Below are 15439 nucleotides of genomic sequence, written 5' to 3'. Positions count from 1 at the left end.
AAGCATTTTTCCGACAGGAACAATTCTTTATAATTAATCCCAAATCTTATTTCAAATCCATCTGGACCCTTAGTTCGTTTATAACTTTCCAATATCAAGGTTCTAATCACCCTAGTCGTCTATTCTTCCATTTTTTTTCTTTCAGTTTGTATTACTTTTTACTATTGTAATTATAATCTTTAATAAAATGACGAAAGAAAGAAAGAAAGAAAGAAAGAAAGAAAGAAAGAAAGAAAGAAAGAAAGAAAGAAAGAAAGAAAGAAAGAAAGAAAGAAAGAAAGAAAGGAAGGAAGGAAGGAAGGAAGGAAGGAAGGAAGAAAGAAAGAAAGAAAGAAAGAAAGAAAGAAAGAAAGAAAGAAAGAAAGAAAGAAAACCACTTTGGACCAGTCACCCTCTCTCAGACCAATCTACCTCACAGAGTTGTTGTACAGAAGAGTGGGAGAAAAATACTATTTATCTTACCTTGACCTTATGAATGTATATAAATCTGACAAATAAATACATGAATAAAATCATGAATTTAGACTGAGGAGATCTTAAGGAGTTCAGAAATAAAGTATATATAACCAAAAAAAAATCCTTATACATTGTGATATAATAAATGTTAAATGAATATTCTACTTTTTTGCAAAATTCAGTCCTCCCCCCCCCCAAAATATGTAAACTTTAAATAAACTTAATCAAAACTTAGTCTACTTTAGTGTTTTTATTATACAGTAGGAACAGTACAGGTATTTTAACAAACTGTAACAACAATCACAAAAATCATGCAAAACCTCCAACCCTGCCCATTCACTGTAGTGTCATTTGATAATGACCCCACCCATTGTAGCCTTTAGTTGCCAAAACAAAGTATAATACAAGGGAATAAAATGCATGGTCACCTACTGCGAAAATGTGCTAGCCAATTTAGAGACAGAAGCTTTTCCATACTGAGAAACTAACCATGAGAATATTCATTCATTCATTCATTCATTCATTCATTCATTCATTCATTTCATATTGCAACTCTGGATAGCTTACAATATTTAAAAACAGAACAAACAACATGATATAAAATATGGACAATAGCCGAGGAATCAAACCAACCAAACTTCAAGTCCAGGAACCACTGAACTGATGAGATCAATATTTGCCACTTCAGTGGGCCAAATATGGGGGCATGATTTATTGTTGTGAATTCCCTTGAACCTTCTCCTAATTTGCTATTGGCATGTAGTGGTACAGCTTATTACTCAGTTTGGCAGAAAGCTGTGCTCATATTTTCTTTCAAAATTTTAGGTTCTGTTTATGTTAACTTTTAAATGTGTTTTGCACATGTGTATTGAGGAAGGAAGGGTCTGTTTCTTCTTTGTTTTACAAAATTGCCCATGTCATTTTCATTTTTCACTGAATGATCCATTTTTACAGTATTATCCCCAGAATACCAATTAAAGTCTAAGTATGGCCCAAAACTCCAATATAGTTTTCCACCCCACCTAAGCAGATTGCCTCCATGCTAAAAGATACCTATTAATTAAATTCATGTAATGCTGAACAAATTCAGGACACATGGAGAAAACCTATTGTTTATATACCCTTGTCTAAGATAACTGATGCTATATTAAAAAACAAAAAACAAAAAAACTGGATCATGAATATCTGAAAGGTAGAATACAATAATAATTTCTTTTCGAAAAATTATATCAAGGTATTCGGCAACATTTGTGTGTATGTGTGCATACATATACATATATGATCTTTTCCCCAAAATATATATACTAAGGATGAAAATAAAATGTTTGAAATCCAATTTTGTGTGGCTATGGATGCATGCATTTCATAAGACTCCCAAGGCAAAATATAAATTATAAAGAAACTTTGTTTTTTGCACATCACAATTGTAGGAGTATTTTGTACATAAATCTTATGAAGTTGGAAGCAACCTGAGATTTCCAGTGAGCATTTTCAGTGCTTCTTTAACTTCTCTGTTTCTCAAAGAGTATATGAGTGGATTGACAACTGGAGTTACCATCAAATAAAGGAGAGACACAAGCTTGTCCTTGTCTAGGGAATAGGCTGAAGAGGGCCTGATATACATGTAGATGATTGCAGAAAAGTAAAAACTGACTACAAAGAGATGTGAGGAACATGTGGAGAATGCTTTCTTCTTTCCTTCAGCAGAACGGATCCTGATGATAGTTCTCAGTATAAAAAAATAGGATGCTAGAGTCAACACACAACTACCCATTCCATATACCACATCTGCAATCATTGTTGTAAAATGATTTCTACTGGTGTCTGAACATGCAAGATCTAACACTGGAGGTATATCACAGAAGAAATGGTTGATGACATTGGAATCACAAAAAGAAAGGGGCAGCATAAGTCCAGCTTGTACAGCAGAGTTTATCATTCCAGCAATCCATACAGTGGTTGCTATGCCGATACATACTTCTTTCCTCATGATAACAGTGTAATGCAAAGGGTGGCAGATGGCAGCATAGCGGTCAAAAGCCATAAACGAGAGAAGGACCAACTCTGACCCCAAGGCCCATATAATGAAAAATACTTGTGCAATGCATCCATAGAATGAAATTGTTTTTCTATGGGTCAAAAGGCTGTGGAGTAACCTAGGAATTGTAACTGAGATGGACAACATATTCACTAAGGACAAATTGAATATGAGGAAGTACATGGGTGTGTGGAGTTTCTTGAATGTGCATATAGTAGACATGAGGAGGAAGTTGGCAGCTAGAGCTACAGCATAGATGAATGTAAGCACCCAGAAGAGAAGTACCTGCAGTTCAGGGGAATCGGTGAGACCCAGTAGGATAAATTCTGTAATGGCAGAATGGTTTTTTATTTCAACAACTCTGACTCCAATGACCTAGAAAGATACATTATATTATTAATTATTATTGATTTAACCAGCCCATCACTTTTAAGGTAAGTAATGGATGACAAGAGACCCAGTTTGATGTTGTAAAGAAAGGCATGGGCTGGAAAATGGCAGACCATGAGTTCTAGTCTTGTCTTAGGCCCAGAGCTAGTTGCTTGGCTTTGGGTATGTCACTCTTTCTCAGTCCTAGAAGAAGGCAATGGCAAACCACTTCCGAAAAAATGTTTTCAAGGAAACTGCGTGGATTTCTATATAGTCTCCAGGAGTCAAAAACAATCTGAAGGCTTTCTAAACTCATGCCCATCAGGATCCTGAAGTAATCATGATATTTATCCACTTTCAAATAAAATGCTGTATGCATTAGAATCTAGTTTCACATGTAAAACAGGAAGGAAGGAAGGAAGGAAGGAAGGAAGGAAGGAAGGAAGGAAGGAAGGAAGGAAGGAAGGAAGGAAGGAAGGAAGGAAGGAAGGAAGGAAGGAAGGAAGGAAGGAAGGAAGGAAACTATTACTTGATGTTCTTGAAATTTAACCAATTATTCCTGATATTTATTTTTTCATAAGCTATTCCCATTTCAGACAACACACTATATATGACACAGTTCTTTGGAGAAAGTGTTCAATGAGCAGATAATTTAAATTGGCCATGATTTATACAGTCATATATTTGGTAGTCCTAAGTTGCCAGAAAACCTTATTTTATTGCAAAAGACCACATGGCTACTCATCTGGGAAATATAATTTAGTTTCTTCCTAAATCAAACAACATACAGCCTTAAGAAACTAGGGGGAAAAAAATCCAACAACACTAAAAGTAAAAAAGTCAGAAGAATGCATGTCTGTTATGTATGAAATATAGTCTTGTATATATATTTGCATAAAAATTATATAAATTTCAATGACAAACCTATAAAAATCTATTTTAATTCCTTAACAATAGGAGGGAGGGATGAGAAAATTACACACACACCTTCATTCTTATTTCATCTTTGCTCTTACTGGACTTGTTTTTCTGTTGGATGGAAATATATTTTGGTTTGGCATCTATCAGCTGCAAAACACTGAAGCCAATCACATTTCATCAGTCTGATAGGGAGGGTTGAGTCTGTGGTAGGCACACATTTCCAGAATAACCCAGCCTCCCGGTAGGAAATCTTTCTTCTAATAAACTGATAATGCACCAGGGAAAAGGGCCTTGGAGACATCAAGAGAATGAGACTTCTTCCAGTCCTGAAGCAATATTTCTCCAAAACCAGAGAGAGAAGAGAAAACTCCCTGACCCTGTGCTGCATCAGGAAACTCCCTGACCCTGTGCTGCATCAGGTTGACTGCCTCCCTGAGCTCTGGGTCTTTCTCCCTTCCCTTCCCTTTGCAGGTAGCACATTTCCACCACTCCAGCCTGGCGCTCCTCCCCACAGGAGACAGGTCTACAGAAAGGGCCCCTCTCTGTCTCCAGTCTCCATGCATGCAGTCTCCTCTTACATGCATTCCCAAACTCTAGGCAGGCACACTGGCTCCCCTATGGCACATCCTTTGTTAGGTGGGCTGGCCCTCAATAAAATGACCCTCTGCTCAGACACCCTGCTTCTTTGATCTACCCCCCCCCAACTTGGGTAGACCACATCCTGTTAGTCTCAAAGAGGTGGGTAGACCAGCACCTTCTTCCACTTTGCCCTCCTTTCCCTCCCCTTCTCTCTTTCCCCAGTGATTCCTGGGAAGACCAGACCTCCTTAAGGCATCCACAAACTCCACTCTCCCCTCCTTTTTCTTTTCTTTTTAGTGGATCTTGGATAGACTGCCCTCTCCCTGTTTCTGTACCCCTACCTGTGTTTTCCCCAGTCCCCATTTTATGGCTGGTGGAATAGCACTCTCCCCATCTGGGGATTGCTGGTGGACCCTCACCTTCCTCTGATGCCAGAAGGGGCAGAAAACTGGTGCCTCTCCCCTTAGGAGATGAAGGGGAAACCAGCTCTCAGGAAAAGCAACCTTGTTCTCCTTTCTCCATCTCCCTTCTTCCATCTAACACAATCAAGTGGACTGCTGTCCCAGCTGGCCCATGTCCCTACTGTCAGACCAGCTCCCTCCCTGACTGATGGGACAGATACAGTATTGTGCAAAAGTTTTAGGCAGGTGTGAAAAAATGCTATAAAGTAAGAATGCTTTCAAAAATATATATTGTAATTATTTATGTTTATCAATTTACTAAATGCAAACTGAGCAAACAGAAGAGAAATCCAAATCAAATCAATATTTGGTGTGACCACCCTTTGCCTTCAAAACAGCATCAATTCTTCTAGGTACACTTGAACATAGTTTTTGAAGGAACTTGGCAGGTAGGTTGTTCCAAACATCTTGAAGAACTAACCACAGATCTCCTGTGGATGTAGGCTGCCTCAAATCCTTCTGTCTCTTCATGTAATCCCAGACAGACTCGATGATGTTGAGACCAGGGCTCTGTGGGGGCCAAACCATCACTTCCAGGACTCCTTGTTCTTTTTCATGCTGAAGATAGTTCTTAATGACATTGGCTGTATGTTTGGGGTCGTTGTCCTGCTGCAGAATAAATTTGGGGCCAATCACATACTGTATTTCTCTGATGGTATGGCATGATGGATAAGTATCTGCCTGTATTTCTCAGCATTGAGGACACCATTGATCCTGACCAAATCTCCAACTCCATTTGCAGAAATGCAGCCCCAAACTTGCAAGGAACCTCCACCATGCTTCCCTGTTGCCTGCAGACACTCATTCTTATACCACTCTCCAGCCCTTCGGCAAAGAAACTGCCTCCTGCTACAGCCATATTTCAAATTTTCCCTCACCAATCCAGAGCACCTGCTGCCATTTTTCTGCACCCCAGTTCCTATGTTTTTGTGCATACTTGAGTTGCTTAGCCTTGTTTCTATGTCGGAGGTATGGGTTTTTGGCTGCAATTCTTCCATGAAAACCACTTCTGGCCAGACTTCTCCAGACAGTAGATGGGTGTGCCTGGGTCCCACTGGCTTCCACCAGTTCTGTGCTGATGGACATCTTCCGATGTTGAAGGGAAGTAAGCATGATGTGTCTTTCATCTGCTGCATTAAGTTTCCTTGGCCAACCACTGTGTCTACAGTCCTCAGTGTTGCCCATTTCTTTGTGCTTCTTCAAAAGATCTTGAACAGCACATCTTGAAACCCCAATCTGCTTTGAAATGTTTGCCTGGAACAGGCCTTGCTGATGTAGTATAACTACCTTGTGTCTTGTTGCTGTGCTCAGTTTTGCCATGGTGTATAACCTATGACATGAAATTGTCTTCCACAACCTCACCTTAGTAGCAGAGTTTGGCTGTTCCTCACCCAGTTTTAAACCTCCTACACAGCTGTTTCTGTTTCACTTAATGACTGTGTTTCAACCTACATATGAACTTGATGATCATTAGCACCTGCTTGGTATAATTGGCTAATCATACACCTGACTCTAATCCTACAAGATCCTGACTTTGTGCAAGTGTACAAAGTGTGCAAGTGTTAGAATTGATGCTAGTTTGAAGCCAAAGGGTAGTCACACCAAATACTGATTTGATTTAGATTTTTTTTCTGTTCACTCACTTTGCCTTTTGTAAATTGATAAACATGAACAATTACAATATATATTTTTGAAAGCATTCTTACTTTGCAGCATTTTTTCACATCTGCCTAAAACTTTTGCACAGTACTGTACATATACCAACCCTCCTCTTCTGTAGACACCATAGGGCAGACCTGAGAACCCCATCTGTTCCTCTGACAACTTTCCCGTCTAACTCCCCCATCCACCCCTGATGTTCTAAACTTTCCCTTTAGTTTTGATTAAGTAAATTCCAGTTGCTTAAAAGATGTTTAAAATGCTTTTTCCCCCCCATGAGGAGATTTACAGCACAGTGTTGTCTCTCTTATTAGATGAAAGCCTGAATAAGTTCAGATGGTCATACTCAGAAAGAGCTAAGAAAGGAAAAGAAATTAGACTGTTTTACATTTTAATGCAAATTGACCTAATTGGGACTTCTTAAAATATACTGTAGAGTGGACTGCAACTACAGTTTTAGATACAATGTTTCTCTTTTATGACAAAAAAAGTATACAAAAATGCTTAGTTTAGAGGAAATCTGCAAGTAGAGAAGATTTTGTTAGCCTCTCTCTCAGTGGGTTAGGGGGGATTGCTTTTCACCTATGGATTTTTTCCCCCTTTTCCTTTTTCTTTTTTTCTGAACTTTACCCCACTCCCCCACCCAAAGCCCTGCAATGCTTCCTCATCATAGTGGTTGTGAATGTTTCTGGCAGGGATGACTGAAGAATGGTGGGAGTATATGCCAAGAGTATATATGTGTATATATGTGTGTGTATGTGTGTATGTATACAGAGTATAGAAGAAAGAATGTAGCAAAGATGGTACATAGGTACAGTGCACACAATGATCAGATAATATTAATTAGATTTCATGGGAAATCCTTCAATTTGATAGTTATCCAATCTGGGGAACTAACCACCAATGGCAAAGAAGTTGAGGTCTTTTATGATGAAGTTCAATCTGAAATCAGTTGAACTATTTGAGTTTGGAGATGGGAATGCCAAAATTGGAAATAGTATGAAGAAAATTGCTGTAGGACTTTATGGCATAGGAAAGAGAAATGAAGCAGTATAGCATTATCAATTTCTGCCAGTGCAATTATTTCTTCATTGCTAAGACACTCTTCAAACAATTAAAACATCTACATGCTTGGAAGTCACCACATGGGGTACACAGAAATGGAATTGAATACTGGTATAAGGAGATGGAAGAGCTGCATCATAGCGAGGGGCTGACTGTTGAACAGACCACAAACTCTTTATGTGCACGTTCCAAGTCAAGCTAAACCAGAGGAACAAATCCAACTAGTTTACATGATAAGACCTTGATTATCTAGGTACCATTGTAAAGGAGAACATCAAGAACTATTTTGAAGTCCTGAAGTTCATTAATAGGGAACAAGAGGAACTGTGGAATGAAAACAAAGCACTTGTTAAGGGTCAATGTGAAAATAGAGTGCCGAAGACCATCAAACAGAAGAAGCCAATCTAGATAGCTTCATCCAGAGATGGTGGAAATTGCCAAGAAGAAAAGAGATGCCAAAAGCAAGAAAGACATCAGGAAGCAACTCAATGAAGAATTTCAGAGAGCCGGGGGAGAGACAAGAAGCAATATTACAATGACATCTGTAAAGACATCAAAGATGGAAATAGACATGGAAAAACAATGAAAGGTTTCCCAATGACATCTAAACTCAGAAAAAGGTTGCAACCTCAAACTGGTATGCTTAAGGACACCAATGGGCAAATAATAATTCATTCAAAGAAGGTCAAACAAAGATGGAAGGACTATACTGAAATTCTGCATAGGATCTGTATCCAGGTTATCTTAGAAGATATTCCTTACTTACAAGAACCTGTTACAAGATGAACTTATGTTAGCACTCTGGTCCTTACCAAGTTGGAAGGCTACAGGAATTAATAGGATATCTACAGAAATATGCCAAACAACAGAAGAAGAATCTGTAAAGATTCTAACCAAATTATGCCAGCAAATATGAAGAATGACACAGTGGCCAAGAAAATGGTAGAATTCAGTCTACATACTAATATCAAAGAAAGGAAACTTACCAAGAAATGCAAACTGTTGAACGATACCTTTGATTTCATATGCTATCAAATTGTCAGCCTTCCCAGGCAGACCAGACAGGAAACATGACCAGATGAGCTAATACTACTTTATTTGTAAGGCTACTTTAATGGAATTTTGCAAGTCTGAAAGTACAAATATCCTGCCATCTCTTTTACAGTCTGTGAAGTTAGGGAGGGTCCCTTCTGAGTCTCTTTCTCTGCCCATTATGCCCTATGCCCTCTCTTATCTGATCATTTCCAAGGCAGCATCACTTCTCCCTGTCTCCCAAAGTCTTTCCCACAAGCCATTACACAAATTAACCCTTAGGATCATCCAATGCAGATTTTGAACTTTGGTGATGGATAAATTCATGAGAATACCATGGATTGTCAAGAAAACCAAATGGATCATAGAACAACTCAATGAAGATTTCTCACCTGAGACCCAGATAAGCAGGCTCAGACTATCATATTTTGGACATATTATTCAAAGATCTATCTCTCTGGAGTCTATAATTCTGGGGAAGGTGGAAGGAAAGAGAAAAGAGAATAACCACAAGCAAAGATGATTGACTCAATTGCAGTGGTGATGGGTGCATGGTTGGGAGGCCTAAAGGGCCAAGTTGGGGACAGATGATCCTGTAGGCTTATATATGTGGTTGCCAAGAATTGATGGTGAATGTCTATCTGCCTATCTAGATTTCATTTGCCTTTCTCCAAAGTAAAGTTCTATAATATTGGTTGCACTATATTACTAACAGGGTTTCAATATGAACTCCTCTATTTTTTAAAAAAATCAAATTAACTAGCAATAAATTTTAAGGTAAAACAAGCAACTCTCTTCCATGGATTTCAAGAATTTTAAAAGTAATTGTGATGCATGGAAGCTGAAGATGGGAGAAATAAGACTTAAAGTTCAGGTTGTACCATGCTGCTCACCATATCAGGCAAACAATGGGAGATATTGGTCAAATATTTAAAGTAACAAGTCTCATCTCTGTCAGGTGGTCTTGGTTACCTTGGCTTTGCATATCATCTATTCATACTTCAATGAATGATTACCTGACTAAATAGGACCACCTACCAAAACTTTATTTTCTTTTCATACAAATTGTTACATAAATAGCTTACATGGTTGGGAATTATGTATTACATATATTCCCAAGTTACAAGAGGAAGCATGATGTTAGCCAGAAGGGGGAAGGTCAGGATCAATTTCCATTTTAATTTGTGGATTCGGGCCTGGGCCTGGGATAGAAACCCCATTGGTGATGCATATGAATGGCTTGTTGAGGGATTTAGATGGAGGGAATGGAGACACCCTTGCCTCCTTGGATCCCTCAGCAGCCTTCAGTACTGTTAGTTCTAATATCTTTCTGAACTGCCTGTGAATGCTGGGAATCAGACTCACTTATTTCACAGTGATTCTACTGCTAACTAACTAGGTGTATCCAATTGATATTGTCAGGCCCAAAGTAGTCAGGCCAATGGATGCTTCATTATGGGATTTCAAAGTGCTTGGTCCTGTTCTATATCCTGAAGTTGCTATGAGAGATCATCTGGGAATTTGGGGAGAAGTATTATCAACCTGATCATACCTAGTCATACATCTGCATCTAAACCAAATGTGAGATGTCATAGATATTCTGACCTGGTGCCTGGATTAAGTTCTGAATGGTGAGATATAACCTTCAATTCAAACCATGATGGAGTGGCTATAATTCACTGATTCTAGGACTATACCATCTTTGACTCTAGATGTGATTATGTTCCTAAAGAGAGAGCAGGCATTGTATCTGTTCCGTGAGACTTTTCAACTGACACACCAGATGAAGCTGAGCAATTGCCTACATTTCTTCTTCTACATTTGACATTTGTGAAATATCAATATGGTGGACTTCTTCTTCTTCTTCTTTTTTCTTCAGCAATGGAGATGATTAGTAGAGATCACTTTGATGATGCCTCCAAGGTCTCTCTCCCACTGGTATCATCACTTTATTTCAAAGTGATTGTGTGCCCATATCATGATCATCCATCTTTATATTGGTGAAAGGCAATTGGCTTAATTATCGTCCAAACACCAGGAGAGGAGAAAAGAAACAACCAAACATACCTCTAAGTCATAAAAAGGAGCATCCAACAAGAGCTTACAAGAACAAAAAAGAATGAAGGTAATCATTTCAATCTGTGTCATATCATATTGCATCATATCATTGCATTTTCCTTTTTTGTATGCATAGAACGTATACAATTTTTCACTAACTAAAAATGGACTTTCATATATTAGAAAACAACAACAACAACAACAACAACAACAACAATAATAATATCATCCCAGTTCCATGAAACTATACATATCTTCTTTGTGGACAAGATAAATTGCAGCTGGGGGTGCGGAGGATGGACATTAACATTAATATGCAAATATATTTTCAGTGATGGAACAGATAAAATTATATTTGTACAGATCAAATGTATTTGAATGCATATGTGATTCACTAGTCATTTATTCCACATTTCTAAAATATTGGACACAAATTGATGCTTCTAATTTACAATTTCATATAGTACAGGAAAACGTTTAGTGAAGTTCACATCCATTCATCTTCCTTGGTATTACCAAAACCATAAAGTGTAGCTACTGTATTAGAAATTGTTGTTATGGAGATATATTTCCACTATAATATTTCAAATACCCTCTTCTTTCTCTTCTGAATGGATAGAAAACCTGTATCTCTCCATACTTTTTGGAGTATTACTCACACTATCCATGACCACTGGTTCTGCTCTCTGGAGCTGGTGCGTTCTGGGGGATTCCTGAATAGTCAGGTTTCATGTATTGCCTAAAGTTTTACTGTTGAAATAGTTACTAAAAGGTTCATGTATTCCCTTTTTATCTATTAGAATTGAAGCTACTTTCTATAATACAAATTCTAAAAAGTTTATATTGTGAAGCACTGTAGTAGCTAAATCTCTGTTATTTTAGAAATATTTACATTCTATTCTATATCAAAACGTTTTGCCCAAAACACATATTTACAAGTGGTTTGGGCTCTGTAAAAAGCTCCAAGACAAGGAATACCGATCTCCCAAAATGTTGAGTTTCATTAAATATCGAAAGACTTTGTTTTTCTTAAAAGTAAGATGGATCTGATAATGATAGAAAAGAAGGTAGTTTCCTCTGAGTTTGAAGGCAGAATGGCAGGATTTACCATATCAGAACTTTCTGTTGCCTTTAAACAATATGCATTTCAATTCCCCAGCCTTTTTTAAAGAAATAACTTAGAATTATTATTAAGTTAAACAACTAGTTTGATAGTAAAGATAATAAATATGTGTCTTTCTAGGATACCAGCATAAACAATATTGATATAAAGAACCAGACTGCTATAATGGAGTTTATCCTGACTGGGCTATCTACAATCACTGGAATACAGACACTTCTTTTCTGGGTATTCATGATCATCTACACCACGGCGCTATGTGCCAACATCCTTCTCATCCTTACCATATGCACTTTCAGGAAACTCCACTCTCCCATGTACTTCTTCACTGTCAATTTGTCCTTAGTGAATGTATTCTCTATTTCAGTTACCACACCTAAATTGCTCCAGAGTCTTTGGACTGGAAGAAAGACAATCTCATTTTATGGTTGCATTGCACAACTCTATCTGTTTATATGGGCTTTGGGCACAGAACTTCTGCTTCTTTCCTTTATGGCTTTTGATCGCTATGCTGCTATCTGTCACCCTTTGCAGTACACCATGATCATGAGGAAGGAAGTCTGTTTTGGCATAGCAAGTATTGTATGGATTGCTGGAATGATGAATTCTGCAGTTCATGCTTGTCTTATGTTGAAACTCTCCTTTTGTAACTCCAATGTTATCAATCACTTCTTCTGTGATGCACCTCCATTAATGCACCTCTCATGCTCAGATACAAGTCTAAATGAGTCTATGGCATTTGTCTCAGATGTGACATTTGGGATTGTTTGTTGTGGGTTGACTCTAACATCATATTTTTTAATCATAAGAGCTATCTGCAGAATCCGTTCCACTGAAGGGAAGAAGAAAGCATTCTCCACCTGTTCCTCACATTTTATTGTGGTCAGTATTTTCTACTCCTCAGTCATCTACACTTATATCAGACCCACTTCAGTCTACTCTCCAGACCAAGATAAGAAAATTGCTCTCCTTTATTCAGTGGTAACTCCTGTTCTTAATCCAGTGATATATTCATTGAGAAACAAAGATTTTATAGATGGAATGAGCGCACTCATAGGGAGAGTCAGGCTGTTCTGTAGACTTCAGAACAGAGCTTTCTTCTAAAGCATCAGTCTGGAAAAAAGAAAGAAGAGAACAAAAAACCCTGTACAATTTGTACTTTCACTATACAAAATAATACGATTCCTATACTGTGCAGGTATTTTTTTTTCATTGTCTGTATGTGAATTTAAGGTATCTGCCAGAACACATGATGTATGGGGAAAAAAATGGATGCTTAACATTTTGCTTTGTATTACATTTAAATGTACAGAAGTCTGTGAGCACATGAGCAGATAAAAAATCCATACACACACACACACACCTACTGTATCTGTGTTTCTGTGTGTGTGTATGTATGTGTATGTATATGAATGTTTGTATATCTATATCTATATCTATATCTATATCTATATCTATATCTATATCTATATCTATATCTATATCTATATCTATATCTATATCTATATCTATATCTATATCTATATCTATCTATATCTATATCTATATCTATATCTATCTTTCTTCACTTGTGTATAACACTTCAGCATTTAAAACATGGGCACTCTGAATAAACCTGGTCTAAATTATGAATGATACCACTCAGGACAAGGTCCTGACTCACATTGAGACCAACACATGTATAAACATACCTGGCTAGGGTGGCGGGTTTTGTTTTTTGTTTTGATTTTGTTTTTGTTTTTTGTTTTTTGTTTGGTCCTAATGAGAATTGTGCTGATTATGCAAAGGCTAACCAGAAGATGTCATTTGGGTCACGGCAGCAGGATAAAAGATACTTACATGGTGTCCCCATATTGTGTGTTACAGCATATCTCAACATTGCCTTAGGTTCAGATATTTACTATGTATACAAAATAAGTCTAAATGTATCATATTTTGTGCTGTTACTGTATTTTGTCCCTTCATCCTTTGAAACCCTATATTGTATTTCTGTGGTATTCATTATACATGGTTGTTGTTGCCAGATGATGAGAGATTCTTCAGTGTATGAACAAATACATCTATTTCTTTGAATGGAATGTATTTATTTACTCAATTCACATTCTATCTTCCTATTGAAAAAGCAAACTTAATCTGGTTTTCAAGGTAAAACAAACTTTGTGGAAGGGAGGGAGGGAGGGAGGGAGGGAAGGAGGGAGGGAGGGAAGGAAGGAAGGAAGGAAGGAAGGAAGGAAGGAAGGAAGGAAGGAAGGAAGGAAGGAAGGAAGGAAGGAAGGAAGATAAATTACAAATGTAGAAAGTGTCCTCATTCAAGGCCAGGCTAAAGAGGTATGTCTTAAGTGATGTTCTAAATGCCAAGGCAAAGACAATCTTTAGAAGAATCTCTCCTCTGCATGGTTATATAAAAGGAAGTTCACAATGCAATCAGCCACCTCTTAAACATACTGTATTAACATCAGTGTGTTAATACCAATGCAGATTCATTCATTTCTTTATTTGAATTTATTAGCTGCCCAGATCCAAGGGACTCTGGGTGACATACCAAACCAAACAAATCCATAAAAACATATTGTCAGCCCTTTGAGTTAGTCCAGACCAGAAGCACCAACCATGAGAACCAATACTACATTTATTGTAAGGTTATAGTAACAGAATTTTGCAAATTTAAAAGTAGCTCTTCAACTCTTACTTTTACTCTCCCCAGAACTACGGAGGATCACTTGTGACACACTTTCTCCATCCCCTACTTCAGCCTCACATTTCACTTGTCAGACCATTTACCAGGCTGCTGCTCTTTCTCCTTTTCCCAAGGTCATTCCCACATATTATTACACAGATAAAACATCAAACCACACAGATAGTCCAGGTAAAAATGTTATTATAAAGAACAGATTTCAAAGAAAACAGGAGACCCAGAAATAGAATAATACATTCATACATCGAGCGCAGGCCTGCTAGCAAATCCAGGTTTTAAGAGTTTTTTGGAAACCTAGGAAAGAGAGTGCAGCCCTTATCTCTGGGGGTGGGGTGGGGTGTGCTCTTCCAGAGGATTGGGGCTGCAATCAAGAAGACATGCTTCCTTGTTTCCACAAGTTGAGAAGGTTTAATAGAGAGAACCTTAGAATGCACCCACTCTGTCAGAATGCACTGGGCAGGCGGAAACAATTGGAGACAAGCAGTCTTCAGATGTCCAGATCTTTCAAAAAGTCCATAAGGTGATCTTGGTATTGTGTACTGCCTCATACTACCCCAACTAGAGGTTTTGAAAACTTTTCAAATTAGTCATGCATTCCACAAATTGTATCAGTCAATCATGATGCAACAAATGCCTGATTATTCAAGGTATAAGCAGAATATAATCCTACTATTGTTGTTGTTGTTCAGTCATTAAGACGTGTCTAACTCTTCGTGACCCCATGAACCATATTGCGCCAGGCCTTCCTGTCCTTCACTGCCTCCCTGAGTTTGCTCAGTTTCATGCTCATTGCTTCAGTGACACTCTCTAACCATCTCATCCTCTGCCGTCCTCTTCTCCTTCTGCCATCAATCTTTCCCAGCATCAGGGTCTTTTCCAAAGAGTCCTCTCTTCACATTGGTGACCAAAGTATCTGAACTTAAGCTTCATTATCAATCTTTCCAATGAGCAATCAGGGTTGATTTCCTTTAAGATTGACTGGTTTG

At 38.0% G+C, this 15439-nt stretch overlaps 2 protein-coding genes across 2 annotated transcripts; one reads left to right on the top strand and one right to left on the bottom strand.

The window, feature by feature from the left end:
* Nucleotides 1-1906: 1906 nt before the first annotated feature.
* On the bottom strand, nucleotides 1907-6144 carry LOC103053190 (olfactory receptor 13G1-like). Its single transcript, XM_088143025.1, has 2 exons — nucleotides 6112-6144; nucleotides 1907-2869 (listed from the first exon to the last, which is right to left on the bottom strand). Exons 1-2 carry the CDS (start codon nucleotides 6142-6144, stop codon nucleotides 1907-1909), a joined length of 996 nt encoding a protein of 331 aa, XP_087999151.1.
* A 3661-nt stretch (nucleotides 6145-9805) lies between these two features.
* Nucleotides 9806-12862, top strand: LOC103053424 (olfactory receptor 13G1-like). Its single transcript, XM_088143024.1, has 2 exons — nucleotides 9806-9892; nucleotides 11882-12862. Exons 1-2 carry the CDS (start codon nucleotides 9806-9808, stop codon nucleotides 12860-12862), a joined length of 1068 nt encoding a protein of 355 aa, XP_087999150.1.
* The last annotated feature ends 2577 nt before the right edge of the window (nucleotides 12863-15439 follow it).

This window comes from Python bivittatus, unplaced genomic scaffold, assembly GCF_059951505.1.
Source record: "Python bivittatus isolate LINGU-HERP-01145 unplaced genomic scaffold, Pbiv_v1 ctg000470_np1212, whole genome shotgun sequence".
Lineage (NCBI taxonomy): Eukaryota > Metazoa > Chordata > Lepidosauria > Squamata > Pythonidae > Python > Python bivittatus.
This window is presented reverse-complemented; position numbering and strand designations above follow the sequence as displayed.

What these genes read in the sequence shown, in the direction of transcription:
- LOC103053424 (XM_088143024.1), top strand. Translation starts at nt 9,806, where the DNA reads ATGCATATGAATGGCTTGTTGAGGGATTTAGATGGAGGGAATGGAGAC. An exon ending in CCTCAGCAGCCTTCAGTACT is followed by an intron (nt 9,893 to 11,881) that starts GTTAGTTCTAAT and finishes GTGTCTTTCTAG; the next exon opens with GATACCAGCATAAACAATAT.
- LOC103053190 (XM_088143025.1), bottom strand. Translation starts at nt 6,144, where the DNA reads ATGGCAAAACTGAGCACAGCAACAAGACACAAG. An exon ending in GCACAGCAACAAGACACAAG is followed by an intron (nt 2,870 to 6,111) that starts GTAGTTATACTA and finishes GTATCTTTCTAG; the next exon opens with GTCATTGGAGTCAGAGTTGT.